This window comes from Mustelus asterias, unplaced genomic scaffold (genome assembly GCF_964213995.1).
Source record: "Mustelus asterias unplaced genomic scaffold, sMusAst1.hap1.1 HAP1_SCAFFOLD_602, whole genome shotgun sequence".
Lineage (NCBI taxonomy): Eukaryota > Metazoa > Chordata > Chondrichthyes > Carcharhiniformes > Triakidae > Mustelus > Mustelus asterias.
In genome coordinates, this window is record NW_027590552.1 from 109,135 (window position 1) to 133,868 (window position 24,734).

Genomic DNA, 24,734 nt, shown 5'->3' on the forward strand with positions numbered 1-24,734 from the left:
ACAATTGGGGGAGGGGTAATTATGATGCGATTAGGCAAGAATTAGGGGGCATAAATTGGGAACAGAAACTGTCAGAGAAAGGAACGAATGAAAAGTGGAACTTTTTCAAGGAACAAATACTGGATGTCCTTGATAGGTATGTTCCTGTCAGGCAGGGAGGAAATGGCCGAGTGAGGGAACCATGGTTCACAAAAGAGGTGGAATGTCTTGTGAAAAGGAAGAGGGAAGCTTATGTAGGGATGAGGAAACAAGGTTCAGATGGCTCGATTGAGGGTTACAAGTTAGCAAGGAATGAGCTGAAAAAGGGGCTTAGGAGAGCTAGGAGGGGACATGAGAAGTCCTTGGCGGGTCGGATCAAGGAAAACCCCAAGGCTTTTTACTCTTATGTGAGGAATAAAAGAATGACCAGGGTGAGGTTAGGGCCGGTCAAGGACAGTAGTGGGAACTTGTGTATGGAGTCAGTAGAGATAGGCGAGGTGATGAATGAATACTTTTCTTCAGTGTTCACCAAGGAGAGGGGCCATGTTTTTGAGGAAGAGAAGGTGTTACAGGCTAATAGGCTGGAGGAAATAGATGTTCGGAGGGAGGATGTCTTGGCAGTTTGGAATAAACTGAAGGTCGATAAGTCCCCTGGGCCTGATGAAATGTATCCTAGGATTCTGTGGGAGGCAAGGGATGAGATTCCAGAGCCTTTGGCGTTGATCTTTGGGTCCTCACTGTCCACGGGGATGGTGCCAGAGGACTGGAGAATGGCGAATGTTGTTCCTCTGTTTAAGAAAGGGAATAGAAATGACCCTGGTAATTATAGACCGGTTAGTCTTACTTCGGTGGTTGGTAAATTGATGGAAAGGGTCCTTAGGGATGGGATTTACGACCATTTAGAAAGATGCGGATTAATCCGAGATAGTCAGCACGGATTCGTGAAGGGCAAGTCGTGCCTCACAAATTTGATAGAATTTTTTGAGGAGGTAACTAAGTGTGTTGATGAAGGTAGGGCAGTTGATGTCATATACATGGATTTTAGTAAGACGTTTGATAAGGTCCCCCATGGTCGGCTTATGATGAAAGTGGGGAGGTGTGGGATAGAGGGAAAGTTGGCCGATTGGATAGGTAACTGGCTGTCTGACCGAAGACAGAGGGTGGTGGTCGATGGAAAATTTTCGGATTGGAGGCAGGTTGCTAGCGGTGTGCCGCAGGGATCAGTGCTTGGTCCTCTGCTCTTTGTGATTTTTATTAATGACTTAGAGGAGGGGGCTGAAGGATGGATCAGTAAATTTGCTGATGACACCAAGATTGGTGGAGTAGTGGATGAGGTGGAGGGCTGTTGTAGGCTGCAAAGAGACATAGATAGGATGCAAAGCTGGGCTGAAAAATGGCAAATGGAGTTTAACCCTGATAAATGTGAGGTGATTCATTTTGGTAGGACAAATTTAAATGTGGATTACAGGGTCAAAGGTAGGGTTCTGAAGACTGTGGAGGAACAGAGAGATCTTGGGGTCCATATCCACAGATCTCTAAAGGTTGCCAGTCAAGTGGATAGAGCTGTGAAGAAGGCCTATAGTGTGTTAGCTTTTATTAACAGGGGGTTGGAGTTTAAGAGCCGTGGGGTTATGCTGCAACTGTACAGGACCTTGGTGAGACCACATTTGGAATATTGTGTGCAGTTCTGGTCACCTCACTATAAGAAGGATGTGGAAGCGCTGGAAAGAGTGCAGAGGAGATTTACCAGGATGCTGCCTGGTTTGGAGGGTAGGTCATATGAGGAAAGGTTGAGGGAGCTAGGGCTGTTCTCTCTGGAGCGGAGGAGGCTGAGGGGAGACTTAATAGAGGTTTATAAAATGATGAAGGGGATAGATAGAGTGAACGTTCAAAGACTATTTCCTCGGGTGGATGGAGCTATTACAAGGGGGCATAACTATAGGGTTCGTGGTGGGAGATACAGGACGGATATCAGAGGTAGGTTCTTTTCGCAGAGAGTGGTTGGGGTGTGGAATGGACTGCCTGCAGTGATAGTGGAGTCAGACACTTTAGAAACATTTAAGCTGTTATTGGATAGGCACATGGAGCACACCAGGATGATAGGGAGTGGGATAGCTTGATCTTGGTTTCAGATAAAGCTCGGCACAACATCGTGGGCCGAAGGGCCTGTTCTGTGCTGTACTGTTCTATGTTCTATGTTCTATATTACCAGTTACATCAGAGATTACCAGTTACATCAGAGATTACCAGTTGCAACCCTTTTGCACCCTTGTGAATGGCCAGGTTGACCATTTTTGGATGCCATGCTTCTATTGTTGATGAATGCCCACTCCAAATGGATAGAGATATTTTAGATCAGATCCCAAACCGTACATGTCACTGTTGAGAACCTTCGCCATGGAGTTTGAATTCTCCGGATTACCTGAAGTACTCATAGGTAACAAAACGGCTTTTACAAGCGCCAAATTTTAAGTTTTGTGTCTTTCAATTGGATAAAACACATCAATTTGATTTGATTTATTATTGTCACATGTATTAGTATACAGAGAAAAGTATTGTTTCTTGTGCACTATATAGACAAAGCATACCGTACATAGAGAATGTAGTGTTACAGTCACAGCTAGAGTGTAGAGATAATTTAGTGCGAGGTAGGTCCATTCAGAAGTCTGATGGCAGCAGGGAAGAAGCTGTTCTTGAGTCGGTTGGTACGTGACCTCAGACTTTTGTATCTTTTTCCCAACAGAAGAAGGTGGAAGAGGGAATGCGTGGGGTCCTTAATTATGCTGGCTGCTTTTCCGAGGCAGCAGGAAGTGTAGACAGAGTCAATGGATGGGAGGCTGGTTTGCGTGATGGATTGGGCTACATTCACGACCTTTTGTAGTTTCTTGCGGTCTTGGGCAGAGCAGGAGCCATATCAAGTTGTGATACAACCAGAATGATGCACTATCAATTATGCGACGACTAGTTAGTACGCAAGAACAAATAGGCCTTTATTCACAAAAGACTTGGAGCACACCCATGCTGATGAACTGGTCGGAACTGGTCCGGGGACTGAGGCAGGGGGGTTGGGAGCAGTCACCTTTATACCTGGACCGGTGGTGGAGGAGTCTCCAGCAGGGGCGTGTCCAGGCATGTCACACATACACACAGGCAATAAGCTTAACAGTGGTTTACCACGTTCACACCCTGCTTTTAAAAAAAGAGTCTGGCGGGGGTGAGGTGGGTGGAACGATATTTACAGAATTACAAATTTACAAATTCAGTCTGCGACCGCCATAGTGCCAGTTGTGGTGTCGGTTCCGGTGGCCGCGGTGCTGGTTCAGGTGCCAGGCCGTAGCCGCTCGAGTCGTTTGTGGTCCCTTCCGGTTGGCGGGTGCGTGGTGGCGGCTCCTGGGGCTCAGGCGTGTTGTATATGGGGGTTGGGGGTGTGGGGTTGTGGGTCGTCGTGATCCCTGGGCCACATAGGCGTATTGGGAGTTGGCGTGGAGGAGCTGGACCCTTTCGACCAGGAGGTCCGACTTATGGGTCCTCACGTGCTTCCGGAGCAGGACAGGGCCTGGGGACGTCAGCCACGTCGGTAGTGAGGTCCCCGAGGAGGACTTCCTGGGGAAAACAAACATCCTTTCGTGAGGGGTAGCATTGGTAGCTGTGCAAAGGAATGATCTAATCGAGTGTAGTGCATCAGGGAGGACCTCTTGCCAGCGGGTGACTGGAAAACCTTTAGACCTCAGAGCTAGTAAAACGGCCTTCCAGACTGTCGCGTTCTCCCTCTCTACCTGTCCGTTCCCCCGGGGTTGTAGCTGGTGGTCCTACTCGAGGCTATGCCTTTGGAGAGCAGGTACTGTCGCAGCTCATCACTCATAAAGGAGGATCCCCGGTCGCTATGGATATAGCTGGGGAAACCGAACAGGGTGAAGAGGCTGTGCAGGGCCCTGACGACCGTGGCCGAGGTCATATCCGGGCAGGGAATAGGGAAGGGGAAACGTGAATATTCGTCAATGACGTTGAGGAAGTATATGTTGCGGTCAGAAGAGGGGAGGGGGACTTTGAAGTCGACGCTTAGGCGCTCGAAAGGGCGGGTGGCCTTTATGAGGTGTGCTCTGCCTGGCCGATAGAAGTGCGGCTTGCACTCTGCGCAGACCTGGCAGTGTCTGGTTATAGACCTGACTTCCTCAATGGAGTAGGGCAGGTTACGGGCTTTAATGAAGTGAAAGAACCTGGTGACTCCCGGGTGGCAGAGGTCATTGTGGAGAGTCTGCAATTGGTCTATTTGTGCACTGGCACATATTCCCCGGGACAGGGCGTCTGGGGGCTCATTGAGCTTCCCGGGCCGATATAAGATGTCGTAATTGTAGGTGGAAAGCTCGATTCTCCACCTCAATATTTTATCATTTTTGATCTTGCCCCGCTGCATGTTGTTAAACATGAACGCAACTGACCGTTGGTCCGTGAGTAGGGTGAATCGTTTACCAGCTAAGTAGTGGTGCCAGTGCCGTACAGCTTCCACTATGGCTTGGGCCTCCTTCTCGACAGAGGAGTGTCGAATTTCAGGGCCTTGGAGGGTTCGTGAGAAGAAGGCCACGGGTCTGCCCGCCTGGTTAAGAGTGGCTGCTGGGGCGAAGTCAGACGCATCGCTCTCCACCTGGAACGGGATGGATTCGTCTACAGCGTGCATCGTGGCCTTCGCGATGTCTGCTTTGATGCGGTCGAAGGCCAGGCGGGCCTCTGCCATCAGGGGAAAAGAGGTGTATTTGATGAGCGGACGGGCTTTATCCGCATAATTGGGGACCCACTGGGCGTAATACGAGAAGAAGCCCAGGCATCTCCTCAGTGCTTTGAGGCTGGTGGGGAGGGGGAGTTCCAGGAGGGGACGCATGCGGTCGGGATCGGGACCGATGACCCCGTTTTCCACAACACAACCAAGGATGGCGAGGCGGTGTGTGCGGAATACGCACTTCTCATTATTATAGGTCAGATTTAGGAGAGTGGCGGTGTGGAGGAATTTGTGGAGGTTGGCGTCGTGGTCCTGCTGATCATGGCCGCAGATGGTGACGTTATCCAGGTACGGGAAGGTGGCCCGCAGCCCGTTCTGGTCTACCATTCGGTCCATCTCACACTGGAAAACCGAGACCCCGTTGGTGACGCCGAAGGGGACCCTAAGGAAGTGATAGAGGCGGCCATCCGCCTCGAAGGCAGTAAATTGGCGGTCTTCCGGGCGGATAGGGAGCTGGTGGTATGCAGACTTTAAGTCGATGGTGGAGAACACCCGATATTGTGCAATCTGATTAACCACGTCAGATATGCGGGGAAGGGGGTACGCGTCCAGCTGCGTGTATCGGTTAATGTTCTGACTGTAGTCAATGACCATGCGATGTTTCTCCCCAGTCTTAACTACTACTTGGGCTCTCCAGGGGCTGGTACTGGCCTCGATGATCCCCTCCCCTAGGAGCCGTTGTACTTCGGACCTGATAAAAGCCCCGTCTCCAGCACTGTACCGTCTGCTCTTGGTGGCGATGGGCTTGCAGTCGGGGGTGAGATTTTCGAACAGTGAGGGAGGGGTGACTTTAAGGGTCGAGAGGCTGCAGGTGGTGCGCGGTGGGCGATCTAAGAACTGGGGATTGCAAACAGAGAGCAGGGGAAAAGGCCCATTATACTCCATGGTGACACTCTTAAGGTGACACAGGAAATCTAGCCCCAGGAGTACGGCAGCGCAGAGTTGTGGCAGCACGAGGAGCCTGAAGTTTTTGTACACTGTGCCCCGTACAGTCAGGGTCGTCACGCAGTATCCAAGGACATCCACCGAGTGGGACTTTGAAGCCATGGAGATCGTTTGCTTCACTGGCAGTACTGAAAGAGCGTAGCGACTCATTGTGTTAGGGTGAATAAAGCTCTCCGTACTCCCACAGTCAAATAAACAGGCTGTAGTGCGACCATTTACCTCGATGTCCATCATGGAGCTGGCGAGTTGGTGAGGCCCGGATTGGTCCAGCGTAACTGAAGCCACTGTTGGATCTTGCGGTGCAGCTGAAGGCGTCCAAGATGGCGGCCCACGTGGCTCACACGCAGTTGAAGGCGTCCAAGATGGCGGGTCGCACGCAGCGCTACTGGGCTTGGTGGTCGACTTCGCCTTGCATACCCTCGCGTAATGGCCCTTCTTTCCACACCCGGAGCAGGTCGTATCCTTCGCCGGGCAGCGTTGTCGGGGGTGCTTCCCCAGGCCGCAGAAGTAGCACTTCGGGCCTCCAGAGACTGCCGCAGCGGCCGGGTCATTGGTGGGACGTGGCGTGGCGTAGGCCTGTGGCCCTCCCGAGTACAGAGGTGGCGGTGACTGCAGCGTCCACGATGCGCTCCCGTGGTCAGGGGTGTAGGCCTCGAGATTACGGAAGGCCACCTCTAATGAGTCGTCAAGCGCCACAGTCTTTTGTAGGTCCAGCCCACCTGTTCCAGCAGTCGTTGTCAGATATAGTTTGACCTGATACCCGTGACATAGGCGTCTCTGATAAAGTCCTCCGTGTTTTGGGCGGCTGCTACGGCCTTGCAGTTGCAGGCCCTGCCGAGTGCTCGCAACGCACGCAGGAATTGGTTGCCCGATTCTCGTGGCTGTTGTCTGCGAGTAGCCAGAAGATGTCTGGCGTAGACCACGTTAGTTTGTTTGTTGTACTGGCCTTTTAAAAGTTCGATCGCATCCTCGTAAGTTTCAGCGTCTCTGATCATCGAGAATACCTGATCGCTTACCCGGGCATAGAGCACGTGGAGCTTGTCGGCTTCGGTCCGACCGACGGAGGCGGAGTGGTGAGGAAAGTTTCGAAATATCGCAGCCAGTGATCGAAGCTGTTAGGGGCTCCTCCGGCTTGAGGATCCAGTTCTAATTTATCGGGTTTTAATATCTGCTCCATCCCAAACTTTTGTGAATAAAATTGATGCACTATCAATTATGCGACGACTAGTTAGTACACAAGAACAAACAGGCTTTTATTCACAAAAGACTTGGAGCACACCCATGCTGATGAACTGGTCGGAACTGGTCCAGCGACTGAGGCAGGGGGGTTGGGAGCAGTCACCTTTATACCGGGGGGGGGGGGGGGGAGGGGGAGTCTCAGGCAGGGCCGTCTCCGGGCATGTCACACACGCACACAGGCAATAACTTAACAGTGGTTTACCACACAGAAAGAATGCTTTCTATGGTGCATCTGTCAAAGCAGGTGAGAGTTGTAGCTGACATGCCAAATTTCCTTGGTCTTCTGAGAAAATAGAGGTGTTGGTGGGCTTTCTTAACTGTAGTGTCGGCATGGGGGGACCAGGACAGGTTGTTGGTGATCTGGACACTGAAAAACTTGAAGCTTGCGACCCTTTCTACTTCGTCTCCATTAATGTAGTCTGGGCCCCATTAATGTAGATCAGGCCCAGACTGTATCATCCCTCATCTAATATACTGGAGCAGGCAGTCCAGAGTTCAAGGCCGACTAAAAGAAACAGTCAACTGCATCTTTGCAAACAAAAATAGTTCAGTTTCCTTTAGCTTCCAGGTTTACTGGACCAACCTTGCACTCAACCACTGACATATCTCCAGCAGAACTATTGATGGGTCGTCACCCAGGGACCAGGCGAAGCCTGGTATTCCCAAACTTAGCGAGGGAGGTAGAGGCAAGACAGTGCAACCAAAAGAGGAACTATGATTCGAATAAAGATGCAAGATCATTCGAAACAGATGACCTGGACTATGTGAGGAACTTCGGGAATGTCCCAAGCTGGGCTTCAGAGTTGTTGTAGCCAAGACGGGACCATTATTTTACCATGTGAGTGTGCAAGACAGGATTTTGAGGAAACATGTGGACTGTTTGCGTGGAGCTGAATCATCCCGAGAGTCAATGTGACAGCCTGATTGTTTGTTGCCAGCTGTAAATGTTGTTGTCTGCCCGAGAAATGAAATGTCCAATCAGCCTGTGATAGACGAGAGCATTGGTCCAACTTGTAACAGGAAGCAGAGAGTTGGAATAAATGGGTGTTTTTCTGGTTGGCAGTTGGTGACCTGTGGCATGCCGCAGGGATCGGTGCTGGGGCCTCAACTGTTTACCATTTACATAGACGATCTGGAGGAGGGGACTGAGTGTAGGGTATCAAAGTTTGCTGATGACACGAAGATAAGTGGGAAAGCGAATTGCGTGGGGGATGCGGAAAGTCTGCAGAGAGATTTGGATAGGCTAAGTGAGTGGGCGAGGATCTGGCAGATGGAATATAACGTTGGCAAATGTGAGGTTATCCACTTTGGAAGAAATAATAGTAAATTGGAATATTATTTAAATGGAGAAAAATTACATCATGCTACCGTGCAGAGGGACCTGGGGGTCCTTGTGCACGAATCGCAAAAACTCAGTCTGCAGGTGCAGCAGGTGATCAAGAAGGCGAATGGAATGTTGGCCTTTATCGCGAAGGGGATAGAGTATAAAAGCAGGGAGGTCTTGCTGCAACTATACAAGGCACTGCTGAGGCCGCAACTGGAGTACTGTGTGCAGTTTTGGTCCCCTTATTTGCGAAAGGATATATTGGCCTTGGAGGGAGTGCAGAGAAGGCTCACCAGGTTGATACCGGAGGTGAGGGGTGTAGCTTATGAGGAGAGATTGAACAGATTGGGTCTGTACTCGTTGGAGTTTAGAAGGCTGAGGGGTGATCTTATAGAGACTGGTCGGTGCAACATCGTGGGCCGAAGGGCCTGTTCTGCGCTGTAATGTTCTATAAGATAATGAAGGGGCTGGATAGGGTAGAGGTGGAGAGATTCTTTCCACTTAGAAGGGAAACCAGAACTAGAGGGCACAGCCTCAAAATAAGGGGGGGCCGGTTCAGAACAGAGTTGAGGGGGAACTTCTTCTCTCAGAGGGTAGTGAATCTTTGGAATTCTCTACCCATTGAAGTGGTGGAGGCTTCCTCGTTGAATATGTTTAAATCACGGGTAGATAGATTTCTGATCGATAAGGGAATTAAGGGTTATGGGGAGCAGGCGGGTAAGTGGAACTGATTCGCTTCAGATCAGCCATGATCTTATTGAATGGCGGGGCAGGCTCGAGGGGCTAGATGGCCTACTCCTGCTCCTATTTCTTATGTTCTTATGGAACCTCTCTCTGCATGTGCACCTAGATTCATTCAGTGGGAAAAATCTTATTTAGTCAAGAGGAAGTCCAGAGAATTCTTGTTGAAAGTATCCCAGGCAAATATTGGTGGAAATAGCATGTAACAACTTATTGTCTGCAATAACTAAGGAAATCCCTTGTCTTGACTGTGATAAAATTCACTTTCCTGCCGGATTTGCTGCAACAAGCTTCCGTCCTCAAGCATGCCGAGTCTTACTTATTTTAAGGGTAGCACAGTGGTTAGCACTGCTGCCTCACAGTGCCAGGGACTCATGTTCAATTCCCAGCTTGGGTCACTGTCTGTGTGGAGTCTGCACGTTCTCCTCGAGTCTGCGTGGGTTTCCTCCGGGTGCTCCGGTTTCCTCCCACAGTCTGAAAGACGTGCTAGTTAGGTGCATTGGCCATGCTAAATTCTCCCTCAGTGTACCCGAACAGGCGCTGGAGTGTGGCGACGAGGGGATTTTCACAGTAACTTCACTGCAGTGTTAATGTAAGCCTACTTGTGACACTAATAAATAAACTTTTAGTTGATGTTCCTCTTAACTTTAGTTCCATATCTACGGTTCAAGTACGAACCGTGAAATTGACCTTATTTAATAATTAACTTGATATTCGTCTGAGAATAGGTCGTTTGAGAAATGAATAAGGTATGTTAAGGCATTGTAGGATTGTGGTATTCTATCTGATCTGTATGACCCTGACCTGGGGTTGCGTGGTACTGTCTCAGTTCCAAGAAAGAACAACACTTGACGATATTTAACATTACTCTGTGAGATTTGGATGACAAACAGCAGCTTTGTGCACTACCGATCACTGGGGGAATTCCAGTACTTAAAGGCAAGCATCTCTCAATGCACAGTGCCAGTTTAATTTTTACAAATGACCTGTTGGATTGGGTAACACAGCATTGTGAGCATCTCTGCATCAAACTCTCTTCAACTCTGCTCAAAAGTCCTTGAAATTAATTGAAATCCAACAGCTGATTCTAGTGAGATGATTGGAAACTGTGAAACCATTTTCAGCATTGTCTGAATAAGTGCTGAATTTCTGACAATCATTGGACAGCTCAGGGAGCAAGAGGGGCCAATAGACGCTGGAGAACAATTGTAACGGTGGAAAGAAGCTTACAGAACAGGTGGGACTGCTAAACATTCAACTGGTAAAACTATTCCAGATGGTCAGAGTATGGACTGAATATTCACATCAATTTTCATAAAGAAGGATTGCAGGAATATTCCAGTCTGTGTCAGTAATGGAGTTCGGTGACTCAGAGCCCATTGGAAGGTCAGTTAAATACACTCTGATCAACAGGAATTAAATATGGAGACACTGACCAAGGTAGGTCGTGCCTTACTAACCTTATTGAGTTTTTGAGAAAGTGACCAAGGAGGTGGATGGGGGCAAGGCAGTGGACGTGGTATATATGGATTTTAGTAAGGCGTTTGATAAGGTTCACCATGGTAGGCTTCTGCAGAAAATGCAGATGTATGGGATTGGGGGTGATCTAGGAAATTGGATCAGGAATTGGCTAGCGGATAGGAAACAGAGGGTGGTGGTTGATAGTAAATATTCATCATGGAGTGCGGTTACAAGTGGTGTACCTCAGGGATCTGTTTTGGGGCCACTGCTGTTTGTAATATTTATTAATGATCTGGATGAGGGTATAGTTGGGTGGATTAGCAAATTTGCTGATGACACCAAAGTCGGTGGTGTGGTAGACAGTGAGGAAGGGTGTCGTAGTTTGCAGGAAGACTTAGACAGGTTGCAAAGTTGGGCCGAGAGGTGGCGGATGGAGTTTAATGCGGAGAAGTGTGAGGTAATTCACTTTGGTAGGAATAACAGATGTGTTGAGTATAGGGCTAACGGGAGGACTTTGAATAGTGTGGAGGAGCAGAGGGATCTAGGTGTATGTGTGCATAGATCCCTGAAAGTTGGGAATCAAGTAGATAAGGTTGTTAAGAAGGCATATGGTGTCTTGGCGTTTATTGGTAGGGGGATTGAATTTAGGAGTCGTAGCGTTATGTTGCAACTGTACACAACTCTGGTGCGGCCGCACTTGGAGTACTGTGTGCAGTTCTGGTCCCCACATTACAGGAAGGATGTGGAGGCTTTGGAGAGGGTGCAGAGGAGGTTTACCAGGATGTTGCCTGGTATGGAGGGGAGATCCTATGAGGAGAGGCTGAGGGATTTGGGATTGTTTTCGCTGGAAAGGCGGCGGCTAAGAGGGGATCTTATTGAAACATATAAGATGATTAGAGGTTTAGATAGGGTGGATAGTGATAGCCTTTTTCCTCTGATGGAGAAATCCAGCACGAGGGGGCATGGCTTTAAATTGAGGGGGGGTAGTTATAGAACCGATGTCAGGGGTAGGTTCTTTACCCAGAGGGTGGTGAGGGATTGGAATGCCCTGCCAGCATCAGTAGTAAATGCGCCTAGTTTGGGGGCGTTTAAGAGATCCGTAGATAGGTTCATGGACGAAAAGAAATTGGTTTAGGTTGGAGGGTCACAGTTTTTTTTTTTTTTTTTTAACTGGTCGGTGCAACATCGTGGGCCGAAGGGCCTGTTCTGCGCTGTAATGTTCTATGTTCTATGTTCTATGTTCTAAATCCTAGAATTCTCAAGGATTTAAAGGAGAAGTATGTGATGGATTTATTGATAGTTTTCAGAGCTCCATACAGTGGCTGAGGACAGGAAGGTGCAAATATAGTTCCAATATGGTGACAAGTGTAAACTTGAGTCAGTATAACCCAGCACACACAGTATGAGGAAAGGACTGCACAAAGAGAATGGGTGCGGGGAGCAATCAACATGGCTTTTAAAGTAATAAACAACAAACCTGTTGTAATTATTTGTTGTGAGGGTTGGGTGTGTCGGGGAAGGTGGTTGGTACCAAGCATAATCTCATGGTTGTATTTAATTAGGAGTTTCCAAAAGCATTCATCAAAGCTTCCTAATCAACACCTCGTGGTGCCTGGACATAGCAACACTGGCAACTTTCTGCTCAGGAAGAGTTTTAACAACACCAGGTTAAAGTCCAACAGGTTTATTTGGTAGCAAACGCCATTAGCTTTCGGAGCGCTGCTCCTTCGTCAGATGGAGTGGAAATGTGCTCTCAAACAGGGCACAGAGACACAAAATCAAGTTACAGAATACTGATTAGTATTTTGATTAGTCTCTAATCAGTATTCTGTAACTTGATTTTGTGTCTCTGTGCCCTGTTTGAGAGCACATTTCCACTCCATCTGACGAAGGAGCAGCGCTCCGAAAGCTAATGGTATTTGCTACCAAATAAACCTGTTGGACTTTAACCTGGTGTTGTTAAAACTCTTACTGTGTTTACCCCAGTCCAACACCGGCATCTCCACATCAAGTTTCTGCTCCCCAGACCTAGAATACCTGACGCTAAAATGCCGCCCCTACTACCTTCTGCGGGGATTCGCCTCCATTATCCTGATGGCAGTTTACATCCCACCCCATGCAGATGTGAAGATCGCGCTGGACGAAATATACACAACTACGAATAGCCTTCAGACGAAACATCCCGAGGCCTTGTTCATCGTGGCCGGGGACTTCAATCAGGCCAAGCTCAAGAGCGAACTACCAAGTTACCACCAACACATCTCCTGTTCCACCAGAAGCCCAAACATCCTAGACCACAGCTGCACAAATATCAAACATGCCTACCGCTCTATCACCCGCCCAGACTTTGGCAAATCAGACCACAAAGCCATGCTCCTGCTCCCGGCTTACAAGCAAAAACTGAAGCGGGAGAATCCATCAAAGAAAATTGTGCAATGTTGGTCTGAGGAATCGGATAATCTCCGACGGGACTGCTTGGAGTCAGTGGACTGGTCAGTATTTAAAAACTCTGCGACCAGCCTGAATGAGTACGCCACTACAGTAACTGACTTCATTAGTAAGTGTGTAGAAGACTGTGTGCCAAAGAAGCAAATCCGTGTGTTCCCCAACCGGAAACCATGGATGAACAGGGATATCCACTGCTTGCTGAAGTGTGTCTGAGGCATTCAAGTCAGGCGACCCTGACCTATACAAGAGAGCCAGATACGATCTAAGGAGATCCATCAAAGATGCCAAAAGACACTACCAGACCAAGCTAGAGTCCCAGGCTAGCCACACAGACCTCCACTGACTATGGCAAGACATAACAGGCTACAAGATGTAAAAGCGCCAACGTCGTGTGTGTGTGTGTGTGTGTCCCCCCGCCCCCCCCCCCCCCCCCCCCCCCCCCCCCTCCCTGCTGAGCTCAATTAATTCTATGACTGTTTTGAGCAAGAGGTCAGTGTGAGCATGCCCTCCACCCTGGAAGCCCTGGATGAACCTGTATCTGGGGTCACCATTGCAGGTGTCGGAGCAGCTTTCTTGAAGGTCAACCCACGGAAAGCGACTGGCCCAGATGGGATACCCGGACATGCACACAGATCCTGCGCGGATTAGCTGGCGGAGGTATTCACAGACATCTTCAACCTCTTTACAACAATCTGAGGTCCCTATCTGCTTCAAGAAGACGACTATCATTCCGGTACCTAAGAAAAACCAAGCAGCGTGCCTCAATGACTATCGTCCGGTGGCTCTGACATCCATCATTATGAAGTGCTTCGAAAGGCTAGTCATGGCACGAATCAATTCCAGCCTCCCGGACTACCTGGATCCACTACAGTTTGCCTACCGCCGCAACAGGTCCATAGCAGACACCATGACCCTGGCTCTGCACTCAACCCGGGAACACCTAGATAACAAAGTCAACACCTAAGTCAGACTCCTATTTATTGACTACAGCTCAGCCTTCAATACCATTATTCCCATGAAACTCATCACCAAACTCCGTGGCCTGGGCCTCGGCTCCTCACTCTGTGACTGGATCCTGAACTTCCTAACTCAGACCACAATAAGTAAGGAGAGGCAACAACGCATCCTCCACGATCATCATCAACACCGGTGCCCCACAAGGCCGTGTTCTCAGCCCCCTGCTATACTCCCTATACACCTATGACTGTGTGGCCAAATTCCCCTCCAATTCGATTTTCAAGTTTGCTGACGACACCACCGTAGTGGGACAGATCTCAAACAATGATGAGCGAGTACAGGAATGAGATAGAGAATCTGGTGAACTGGTGCGGCAACAATAATCTCTCCCTCAATGTCAACAAAATTAAGGAGATCGTCATCGACTTCAGGAAGCGTAAAGGAGAACATGCCCCTGTCTACATCAACGGGGACAAAGTAGAAAGGGTCGAGAGCTTCAAGTTTTTAGGTGTCCAGATCACCAACAACCTGTCGTGGTCCTCCCATGCCGACACTACTGTTACGAAAGCCCACCAACGCCTCTACTTTCTCAGAAGACTAAGGAAATTTGGCATGTCAGCTACGACTTTCACCAACTTTTACAGATGCACCATAGAAAGCATTTTTTCTGGTTGTATCACAGCTTGGTATGGCTCCTGCTCTGCCCAAGACTGCAAGAAACTACAAAAGGTCGTGATTGTAGCCCAATCCATCACGCAAACCAGCCTCCCATCCATTGACTCTGTCTACACTTCCCGCTGCCTCGGCAAAGCAGCCAGCATATTAAGGACCCCACGCACCCCGGACATTCTCTCTTCCACCTTCTACCGTTGGGAAAAAGATACAAAAGTCTGAGGTCACATACCAATTGACTCAAGAACAGTTTCTTCCCTGCTGCTGACAGACTTTTGAATGGACTTACCTTGCATTAAGCTGATCTTTCTCTACATCCTTGCGATGACTGTAACACTACATTTTGCACTCTCTCGTTTCCTTCTCTATGAACGGTATGTTTTGTCTGTATAGCGTGCAAGAAACAATACTTTTCACTGTATGCTAATACATGTGACAATAATAAATCAAATCAAATCAAAAGTTTCACCATTGAACCTCAAAGTGACTTACAGTCCATTGAATGATTGACAGGATAGATTGGAAGCTCTTTTGGCATTGGAAGGACATGTGATGATAAACATGGAAAGTTGGTGCCTCAGAAAAAAAGAATCAACCAATGGTTCTCCATGGGATTGGGGTCTTGCCATTTGCAACATGAGTGAGCAATCCGGAACATGCCTGGATTCTTGTATGTAAAAATCTGAGGAAATGGAGACAGGAAAATATCACAATAAATGTATATAATGTCAATGAGCACGATTGTGAGGTAGGCCTATTGGAACTGTGAGACAAGGTAGTCTGAATCTCATTGGTTTTCCCTTTAAAAGCACATCATGAAGAGAAAGTTTGGATTTGTGTCCTCAGGAATCTCAGAGCCAATGAATTACTTTAAGGTGCAGATGTGTGGCCAATATGTGCACAGCAAGTTCCCACAAATGAGGTAATTGAATCTTTGAATTATTTATGATTCAGCATGAAATGATCCCATTTTGGGATGGATCATTGGAATTGTAAGGCCTCCTTAACCAAACCTTATTGGACAAGTTCCAGTGCTTCCCCTCCAAAGGCCTAAACAACCTGCAGGCAATTTAGGAGTGGTCACAGCATGAAAGCATCTGTTCAAAATGTGAGTCAATTATGAAGAAGGAAAATTGTAATGAGAGCCTTTAGAGGGCTTCGTACTTCCAGGTCTGAACAAGTTAAAATTACGCTGGTCAGCGTAGAGGTTGGTTCGTGGATTAACATGTATAGATGCAATAGATGCTTCAGAACCAGGTCTTCAGCCACCTTTTCAGGACTAGTTATTGGCTGGGCCATGCCCATAGAGGAACCCACTTTCAGGAAAGGCTCCATAAACAGACTTTTAGAACCTTTCCACATACAATGATTCAGTGAACTTTTGTTGTAGTCCGTCTGTGGTAAGTATATCGTTCCACGTAATACTCCAGGTGAGGTCTCACCAAGGCTCTCTATAATTGCAGTAAGATGTCTTTAGTCCTATACTCAAATCCTCCCATAATAAAGGCCAAGATACTATTTATCTTAATTGCTTGCCAGATCTGCATTTTAGCTTTCAGTGACTCAAGAACAAGGACAGCCAAGTTCCTTTGAAGTTCAACATTTCCCAGCCCCTCACCATTTAAGAAATTTATTTCTGCTTTTCTTCCAAAGTGGATAATCTCTCATTTCTCTACATTGTTTTCCATCTGGCAGATTTTTGCCTACTCACTTATCCTCCCCAGATCTCCTTGAAGAGCAGGAGCACTTGTTTTCAGTTTCGAACCAGGTAACCTGTAAGCGAGAAGTTTTTCACAGAAGCTGCCAACGCAGGTAGGACAATAAAGTAAGGGGCAGGAAGCAAGTCCCAGGACAGGGCGTTTCAGAAACTAATGAGTGAAAAGAGGAGGCCCAAGAAGACCAAAGTCAAAGGAACAAAAGAACCGGAATCTGAACAAGATACCGTTCACTAAAGTCAAAGAAAGAGGCAAAGAGAGGCTCCCAGTGAAAGATGGAACTGCAGACCTGGAGAAGTTGGCTGATGAGAAGCCAGACATCCAATATAACCTTAAAATTGGTTACACTGTGATGCAGTGATGTCTGCTGGTGTGGGGGCTGGAAAACTGAGAAAACTGGAAACTTTTGCAAGGACATTTTTTTTATTCATTCGCGGGACATGGGCATCGCTGGCTGGCCACCATTTATTATGATGTGGAGATGCCGGCGTTGGACTGGGGTAAACACAGTAAGAATTTTAACAACACCAGGTTAAAGTCCAACAGGTTTATTTGGTAGCAAAAGCCACACAGGCTTTCGGAGCTGCAAGCCCCTTCTTCAGGTGAGTGGGAATTCTGTTCACAAACAGAGTTTATAAAGACACAAACTCAAATTACATGAATAATGGTTGGAATGCGAATACTTACAACTAATCAAGTCTTTAAGAAACAGAACAATGTGAGCGGAGAGAGCATCAAGACAGGCTAAAAAGATGTGTATTGTCTCCAGACAAGACAGCCAGTGAAACTTTGTGGGGGTTACAAATAGTGTGCCATGAACCCAATATCCCGGTTGAGGCCGTCCTCGTGTGTGCGGAACTTGGCTATCAGTTTCTGCTCAGCGACTCTGCGCCGTCGTGTGTCGCAAAGGCCGCCTTGGAGAACGCTTACCCGAATATCAGAGGCCGAATGCCCGTGACCGCTGAAGTGCTCCCCAACAGGAAGAGAACAGTCTTGCTTGGTGATTGTCGAGCGGTGTTCATTCATTCTTAGGATTTAACCTGGTGTTGTTAAACTTCTTACTGTGTTCACCATTTATTACCCAAGGCAGTTGAGAGTCAACCACATTGCTGTGGATCTGGAGTCACATATAGGCCAGACCAGATAAGGATGGCAGATTTCCTCCCCTCAAGGACATTAGTGAACCAGATGGGTTTCTCTAACAATCGACAATGGTTTCATGGTCATCGGTAGATTTTTAATTCTAGATATTTTTTATCGAATTCAAATTCCTCCATCTGCCATGGTGGGATTTGCACCCAGGTCCCCAGAACATTCGCTGAGTTTCTGAAATTAATAGTCTAGCAATAATACCACTAGGCCATCACCTCCCCTACACATGGTGATCCAGGGCAGAGGAATACTGAAAGGAGAGGGTGAAACACTGGATGTAGATCCTCAGTGAAGTACCTGAGGGAAAACCTTGTGTGAGAGAAGATTTCCCAGTGTGTTCTTTGAGAGTGGTGGTTGGAAGCCCTCGTGTGGAAGTCAGAGGTCCAGTGAGACCTGTTGGCTCACAGTGTGACAAGCATCTAAGGGATTTGATGAGAAATCCAAGGAAGTTGTTTTGAGTGACATATATCACTTGGTTTCAGAGTGTGGTGTGTCTGACCACATTTCGTCTATTGGTTTACATGACTGAGAGCATTCAGTACAAGATATATTCTGTAACTTGTGTTATCATTACAAATTGATAAGGTTAGATTTGGTTGTGGGAGAGCACTTTGGAGATAGTGACCACAATTCGGTGTCTTTTGTTATTGCAATGGAGAGGGATGGGCCGTACGGCAGGGCAAGGTTTACAATTGGGGGAGAGGTAATTATGATGCGATTAGGCAAGAATTAGGGGGCATAAGTTGGGAACAGAAACTGTCAGGGAAAGGCACTAATGAAAAGTGGAACTTTTTCAAGGAACAAATACTGGGTGTCCTTGATAGGTATGTCCCTGTCAGGCAGGGAGGAAATGGCCGAGTGAGGGAACCATGGTTCACGAAAGAGGTGGAATGTCTTGTGAGAAGGAAGAGGAAAGCTTATGTAGGGATGAGGAAACAAGGTTCAGATGGCTCGATTGAGGGTTACAGGTTAGCAAGGAACGAGCTGAAAAAGGGGCTTAGGAGAGCTAGGAGGGGACATGAGAAGTCCTTGGCGGGTCGGATCAAGGAAAACCCCAAGGCTTTTTACTCTTTTGTGAGGAATAAAAGAATGACCAGGGTTAGGTTAGGGCCGGTCAAGGACAGTAGTGGGAACTTGTGTATGGAGTCAGTAGAGATAGGCGAGGTGATGAATGAATACTTTTCTTCAGTGTTCACCAAGGAGAGAGGCCATGTTTTTGAGGAACAGAAGGTGTTACAGGCTAATAGGCTGGAGGAACTAGATGTTTGGAGGGAGGATGTCCTGGCAGTTTTGAATAAACTGAAGGTCGATAAGCCCCCTGGGCCTGATGAAATATATCCTAGGATTCTTTGGGAGGCAAGGGATGAGATTGCAGTGCCTTTGGCTTTGATCTTTGGGTCCTCACTGTCCACGGGGATGGTGCCAGAGGACTGGAGAATGGCGAATGTTGTTCCTCTGTTTAAGAAAGGGAGTAGAAATGACCCTGGTAATTATAGACCGGTTAGTCTTACTTCGGTGGTTGGTAAATTGATGGAAAAGGTCCTTAGGGATAGGATTTACGACCATTTAGAAAGATGCGGATTAATCCGGGATAGTTAGCACAGATTCGTGAAGGGCAAGTCGTGCCTCACAAATTTGATTGAATTTTTTGAGGAGGCAACTAAGTGTGTTGATGAAGGTAGGGCAGTTGATGTCATATACATGGATTTTAGTAAGGCGTTTGATAAGGTCCCCCATGGTCGGCTTATGATGAAATTGAGGAGGTGTGGGATAGAGGGAAAGTTGTCCGATTGGATAGGTAACCGGCTGTCTGATCGAAGACAGAGGGTGGTGGTGGATGGAAAATTTTTGGATTGGAGGCAGGTTGCTAGCGGAGTGCCACAGGGGTCAGTGCTTGGTCCTCTGCTCTTTGTGATTTTTATTAATGACTTAGAGGAGGGGGCTGAAGAGTGGATCAGTAAATTTCCTGATGACACCAAGATTGGTGGAGTAGTGGATGAGGTGGAGGGCTGTTGTAGGCTGCAAAGAGACATAGATAGGATCCTCCCCCAGATGTGTGTGGCACCTGGCTTGTACTTGGCTGTCTCGTCCATTATAGTAAGAAGTCTCACAACACCAGGTTAAAGTCCAACAGGTTTATTTTGTAGCACAAGCCACCAGCTTTCGGAGTGCTGCTCCTTCATCAGGTGAGTGGGAGTTCTGTTCACAAACAGGACATATAAAGACACAAACTCAATTTACAAAATAATGGTTGGAATGCGAGTCTTTACAGGTAATCAAGTCTTAAAGGTACAGACAATATGAGTGGAGAGAGGGTTAAGCACAGGTTAAAGAGATGTGTATTGTCTCCAGCCAGGACAGTTAGTGAGATTTTGCAAGCCCAGGCAAGTCGTGGGGGTTACAGATAGTGTGACATGAACCCAAGATCCCGGTTGAGGCCGTCCTCATGTGTGCGGAACTTGGCTATCAGTCTCTGCTCGCGACTCTGCGTTGTCGTGTGTCATGAAGTCCATTAAAGTCCATTAGAATTAAGAATCTACTGATGACCACATCATAGTCCATTATAACCAGGAACCTTGGGATGAGATGGTTGCTACATCCCTTTGTCTTCCTGAGGTGCTAATCAGTTTTAGAAAGTTGGACTGTCTGGCAGCGCGGGAAGGTTTCCCCATTGTTCTGGAGAGACTTACCGCAGCCATTCCTGTCAGTGGCTAATGGAGCATTCATCCTCTTGTGTCCATTTTAAAATCATACAGCTCGGGTCCTTATATTACTGATGCGCGATTAAATCACTCGGGAGGCTAGATTGTACCCGGGAAATAAAGGCTTTTATTACTAACAAGAATGGAGCACACTATATACAATACAATCCCAGACTAAAGGGTCACCAGGCAGTGCAGTGACCTTTATACTTCCCCAGGTAGGCGGAGCCAACTGGAGTGTACCACAGAACAATATCAACAGGTAGAACAGCCCAACCCTAACCCCAACAGTGACAACAGTAACATATCTACAAATACCCATAGTGCTGACCATCCATGGCTCAGCACTCATAGTGGTAACCAACTATGGTTCACCACAATTACTCCAAGTTTTATCTTTATCATTGTAACAGCAGTAAAAGTCTTAAAACTTGAAACCTTATGCGATCCTTCCAGCAAGTCACTCAAAATTCAAAATATATTTTTTAATGTTATTGGTTTCTACGAGAATCCGTAAACACGATCAAGCGATATGTAAGGCAGACTGCTGATTCGCTATCATCCATTCCACATACCTAACAAAGTCAGAGTCTACCCCCAGTGTGTCTGCTTTATATAAATGGACAAATGTTGATGTGTAAAATTTAACAAGTCTCTGTTTTACTTCCAGAATGTATGAACTGCACCAAATTTGCTGAACTACAGGAGAGATTAAATACTCTGGAGAATAAGGTGAAAAGACTTGTTTTATTTCAGAAATATTTTTTATATGTTCCCCAACCTATCCAGCCAATCCAGATAGAGTGTGCAGTAGTGTCCTTTGTTAAACATGTAGTGAATGTTCAGATGCACTTTTAATGTCAGTTCAATCATTCTAATACAGAACCAAGTTTCAATCAAAGCCACGTTTTTGATACAGCAAAGCTGAAGCCAGCAAAGGACATGTTCGGAAGAAAATGGACATTTGAGTGGGAAAAGGATAATTACTATTGATCAGCTGGCAGAAGGTGCAGTGGTGGGTGTGGCGGGACGGGGGGGCAGTGGGTATTGGGATAGGAAGGAAGTTGGTGGCCTTCCCAGAAACAGAAAGGGCAGTAAGAGAGGAAGGGGGAGCAGTTGAGGTTTCTGTTCAGAAGGCAGCAGTGATGGGTTATTCCTCCTTATAAGCAAAGCGCACAGGAAGCTGTGGAATCCAAGCCTGGGACGATGAATGGAGAGTGGGGAGGAATAATTGGTCAGAGAGGGTTTCTTTATTTGTTTATGGGAAGGGGGTGCTCTGGCTGGACCAGCATTTATTGCCCATTCCTAATGGCATTTAAGAGTCAATCACTGCTGTGGCTCTGGAGTCACATGTAGGCCAGACCAGGTAAGGACGGTAGATTTCCTTCCCTCAAGGACATTAGTGAACCAGATGGGTTTTTATGACAATTGACAATGGCTTAAAAAGCAGCAGGAAACCGGAAGTCGGCCGTGGGGAGACCTGGGTAATTTTGTTGTACCCAATAAATCTGAATGGTGAGGAAATCCATGACACTACACGTGTAGAGTCTCGCACCCTCCCCCCTCCTCTAACCTAAAAAAACAACCCGGAGTGAGGGCAGGTAAGTTCTTTCTTTCTTTTTCTTGTTGTATCAGCAAGTTATCTAGAGGGGATGTGTTGTAGGTAAAGATACCTCTCGGTCTCATCGTAGGTCAAAATACATTGGTTTATTTTCACAATTGTGGGAGACCGTCCGATGCCTAACACGGCCGCAGACGTCTCAGCAAATACAGGTTAAGAACATACATTTATACCCCTCCTTGCACGTCCACAGTTTCCTAGCCTCACAGCTTCCCAGGCTGTTGCTTGTGAACCTTGCTGCCTTGGCGTTTTCTTCATGGTTATCCCAGGACCGCGAGTGTTGTTGTTCTCTGTGAGCACAGGTGGGGTATCTTACTAACGTACAAGGTTGCAGTCTTCGCACAAACAAGTTAATTGGCATACAACAATTTATATACGTTCATAGGTATTTGTATAATGTATATCGGTACAGGTTATGATGAATATATATGAAGGTATCATTATACGTCACAGAAGGCCTACATGTAGGTTTCCACTGTTACACAGCAATACATAATTAAAGAATACAAAATGGCGGATTAGCCACATTCTTGAACAGAAAAACAGAGAACAGCTGTGCTCTTATCTGTTCTTGGATACATGAACATGAAAACACACTAACGTAAACATGAGTTCTACAGTGTTTCTTACACAATCCCTAAATATCACAGAATTCACTTTGACACTTTGAGTATTAGAATTCATTAACCCATTCCCGACTTCAAGATGGAAGAGAAGGCAGTGCAATGTTCCACCTGCAGAATGTTTGGGGTGAGGGACGCCGTCAGTGTCCCTGCTGATTACACCTGTGGGAAGTGGACCCATCTCCAGCTCCTCAAAAACCGCATTAGGGAACTGGAGCTGGAGCTGGATGAACTTCGGATCATTCGGGAGGCAGGGGAGTACATAGATAGAAGCTTCAGGGATGTAGTTACTCTGAGGAATGAAGATAGATAGGTGATGGTGAGAGGGGCTGGGAGGAAGCAGTCAGTGCGGGGATCCCCTGTGGTCGTTCCCCTCGGCAACAAGTATACCGCTTTGGATACAGTTGAGGGGGGCGACCTATCAGTGGTAAGCCACAGTGACCAGATCTCCAGCACTGAGTCTGTCCCTGTGGCTCAGAAGGGAAAGGGGGAGAGCGGGAGAGCCGTGGTTATTGGGGACTCATTAGTTAGAGGGATAGATAGGAGGTTCTGTGGCAGCGAAAGAGACTCACGGATGGTATATTGCCTCCTGGGTGCCAGGATCCGTGACGTCTCAGACCGTGTTTTCAGGATCCTTAAGGGGGAGGGGGAACAGCCACAGGTCGTGGTACACATTGGTACCAACGACATAGGTAAGAGAAGGGACGTGGATTTAAAACAGGAATTGAGGGAGCTAGGGTGGAAGCTTAGAACCAAGACAAACCATTTTGTCATCTCTGGTTTGTTGCCGGTGCCACATGATAGCGAGTTGAGGAACAGGGAGAGAGTGCGCAGATAAACATGTGGTTGCCGGGATGGTGTAGGAGAGAGGGTTTCAGTTACATGGATAATTGGAACACATTCTGGGGAAGGTGGGACCTGTACAAACAGGACGGGTTGCACCTGAACCAGAGGGGCACCAATATCCTTCGGGGGGGTTTAAACTAATTTGTCAGGGGGATGGGAAAACGAGCTGTCGTCCAGAAGTGGGTGTTGAGTGTAGTGAGGTACTGAGGAGGGTGTCAAGGTCGCAGGAGTGTACCGGCAGACAGGAAGGTGGGTTGAAGTGTGTCTACTTCAATGCAAGGAGTGTCCGCAATCAGGTAGGTGAACTTGGAGCGTGGATTGGTACTTGGGACTACGATGTTGTGGCCATCACGGAGACATGGTTAGAACAGGAACAGGAATGGTTGTTGGAAGTTCCGGGGTATAGATGTTTCAGTCAGAGTAGGGAAGGTGGTAAAAGAGGTGGAGGAGTAGCATTGTTAACCAAGGATAGTTTAACGGCTGCAGAAAGGCAGTTCGAGGGGGATCTGCCTACAGAGGTAATATGGGCTGAAGTTAGAAATAGGAAAGGAGCGGTCACGTTGTTCGGAGTTTTCTATAGGCCCCCAAATAGGAATAGGGATGTGGAGGAAGAAATTGCAAAGTAGATTATGGATAGGTGTGGGGGTCACAGGGTAGTTGTCATGGGAGACTTTAACTTTCCAAATATTGATTGGAACCTTTATAGGTCGAATAGTTCGGATGGGGCAGTTTTTGTGCAGTGTGTGCAGGAGGGTTTCCTGACACACTATGTGGATGGGCCGACAAGAGGTGGGGCCACATTGGATTTGGTACTGGGTAATGAACCGGGCCAAGTGTTAGATTTGGTTGTGGGAGAGCACTTTGAAGATAGTGACCACAATTCGGTGTCTTTCATGATTGCAATGGAGAGGGATAGGGCCATACGTCAGGGCATGGTTTATAATTGGGGGAGGGGTAATTATGATGCGATTAGGCAAGAATTAGGGAGCATAAGATGGGAACAGAAACTGTCAGGGAAAGGCACAAATGAAAAGTGGAGCTTGTTCAAGGAACAAATACTGCGTGTCCTTGATAGGTATGTCCCTGTCAGGCAGGGAGGAAATGGCCGAGTGAGGGAACCAGAGGTTGAATGTCTTGTCAAGAAGAAAAAGGAAGCGTCTGTAAGGATGAGAAAACAAGGTTCAGTTGGGTCGATTGGGGGTTACAAGTTATCAAGGAATGAGCTAAAAAAAGGGCTTAGGAGAGCTAGGAGGGGGCATGAGAAGTCCTTGGCGGGTCAGATCAAGGAAAACCCCAAGGCTTTTTACTCTTATGTGAGAAATAAAAGAATGACCAGGGTGAGGTTAGGGCCGGTCAAGGACAGTAGTGGGAACTTGTGCATGGAGTCAGAAGAGATAGGAGAGGCGATGAATGAATACTTTTCTTCAGTGTTCACCAAGGAGAGGGGCCATGTTTTTGAGGATGAGAATGTGATACAGACTGATAGGCTGGAGGAGGTAGATGTTCTGAGGGAAGACGTATTAGCAATTTTGAAA

General features: G+C 47.4%; 1 protein-coding gene across 1 annotated transcript in view; it reads left to right on the plus strand.

Annotated features, from left to right (window-relative positions):
- Positions 1-6,018: 6,018 nt before the first annotated feature.
- Positions 6,019-24,734, plus strand: part of LOC144487126 (uncharacterized) — an 81,425-nt gene continuing 62,709 nt past the window's right edge. Inside the window, exons 1-2 of the mRNA XM_078205184.1 lie at positions 6,019-6,121; positions 20,780-20,841. Of these exons, the coding sequence (XP_078061310.1) occupies positions 6,019-6,121; positions 20,780-20,841 (165 nt within the window). The remainder of the gene's footprint in view (positions 6,122-20,779; positions 20,842-24,734) is intronic.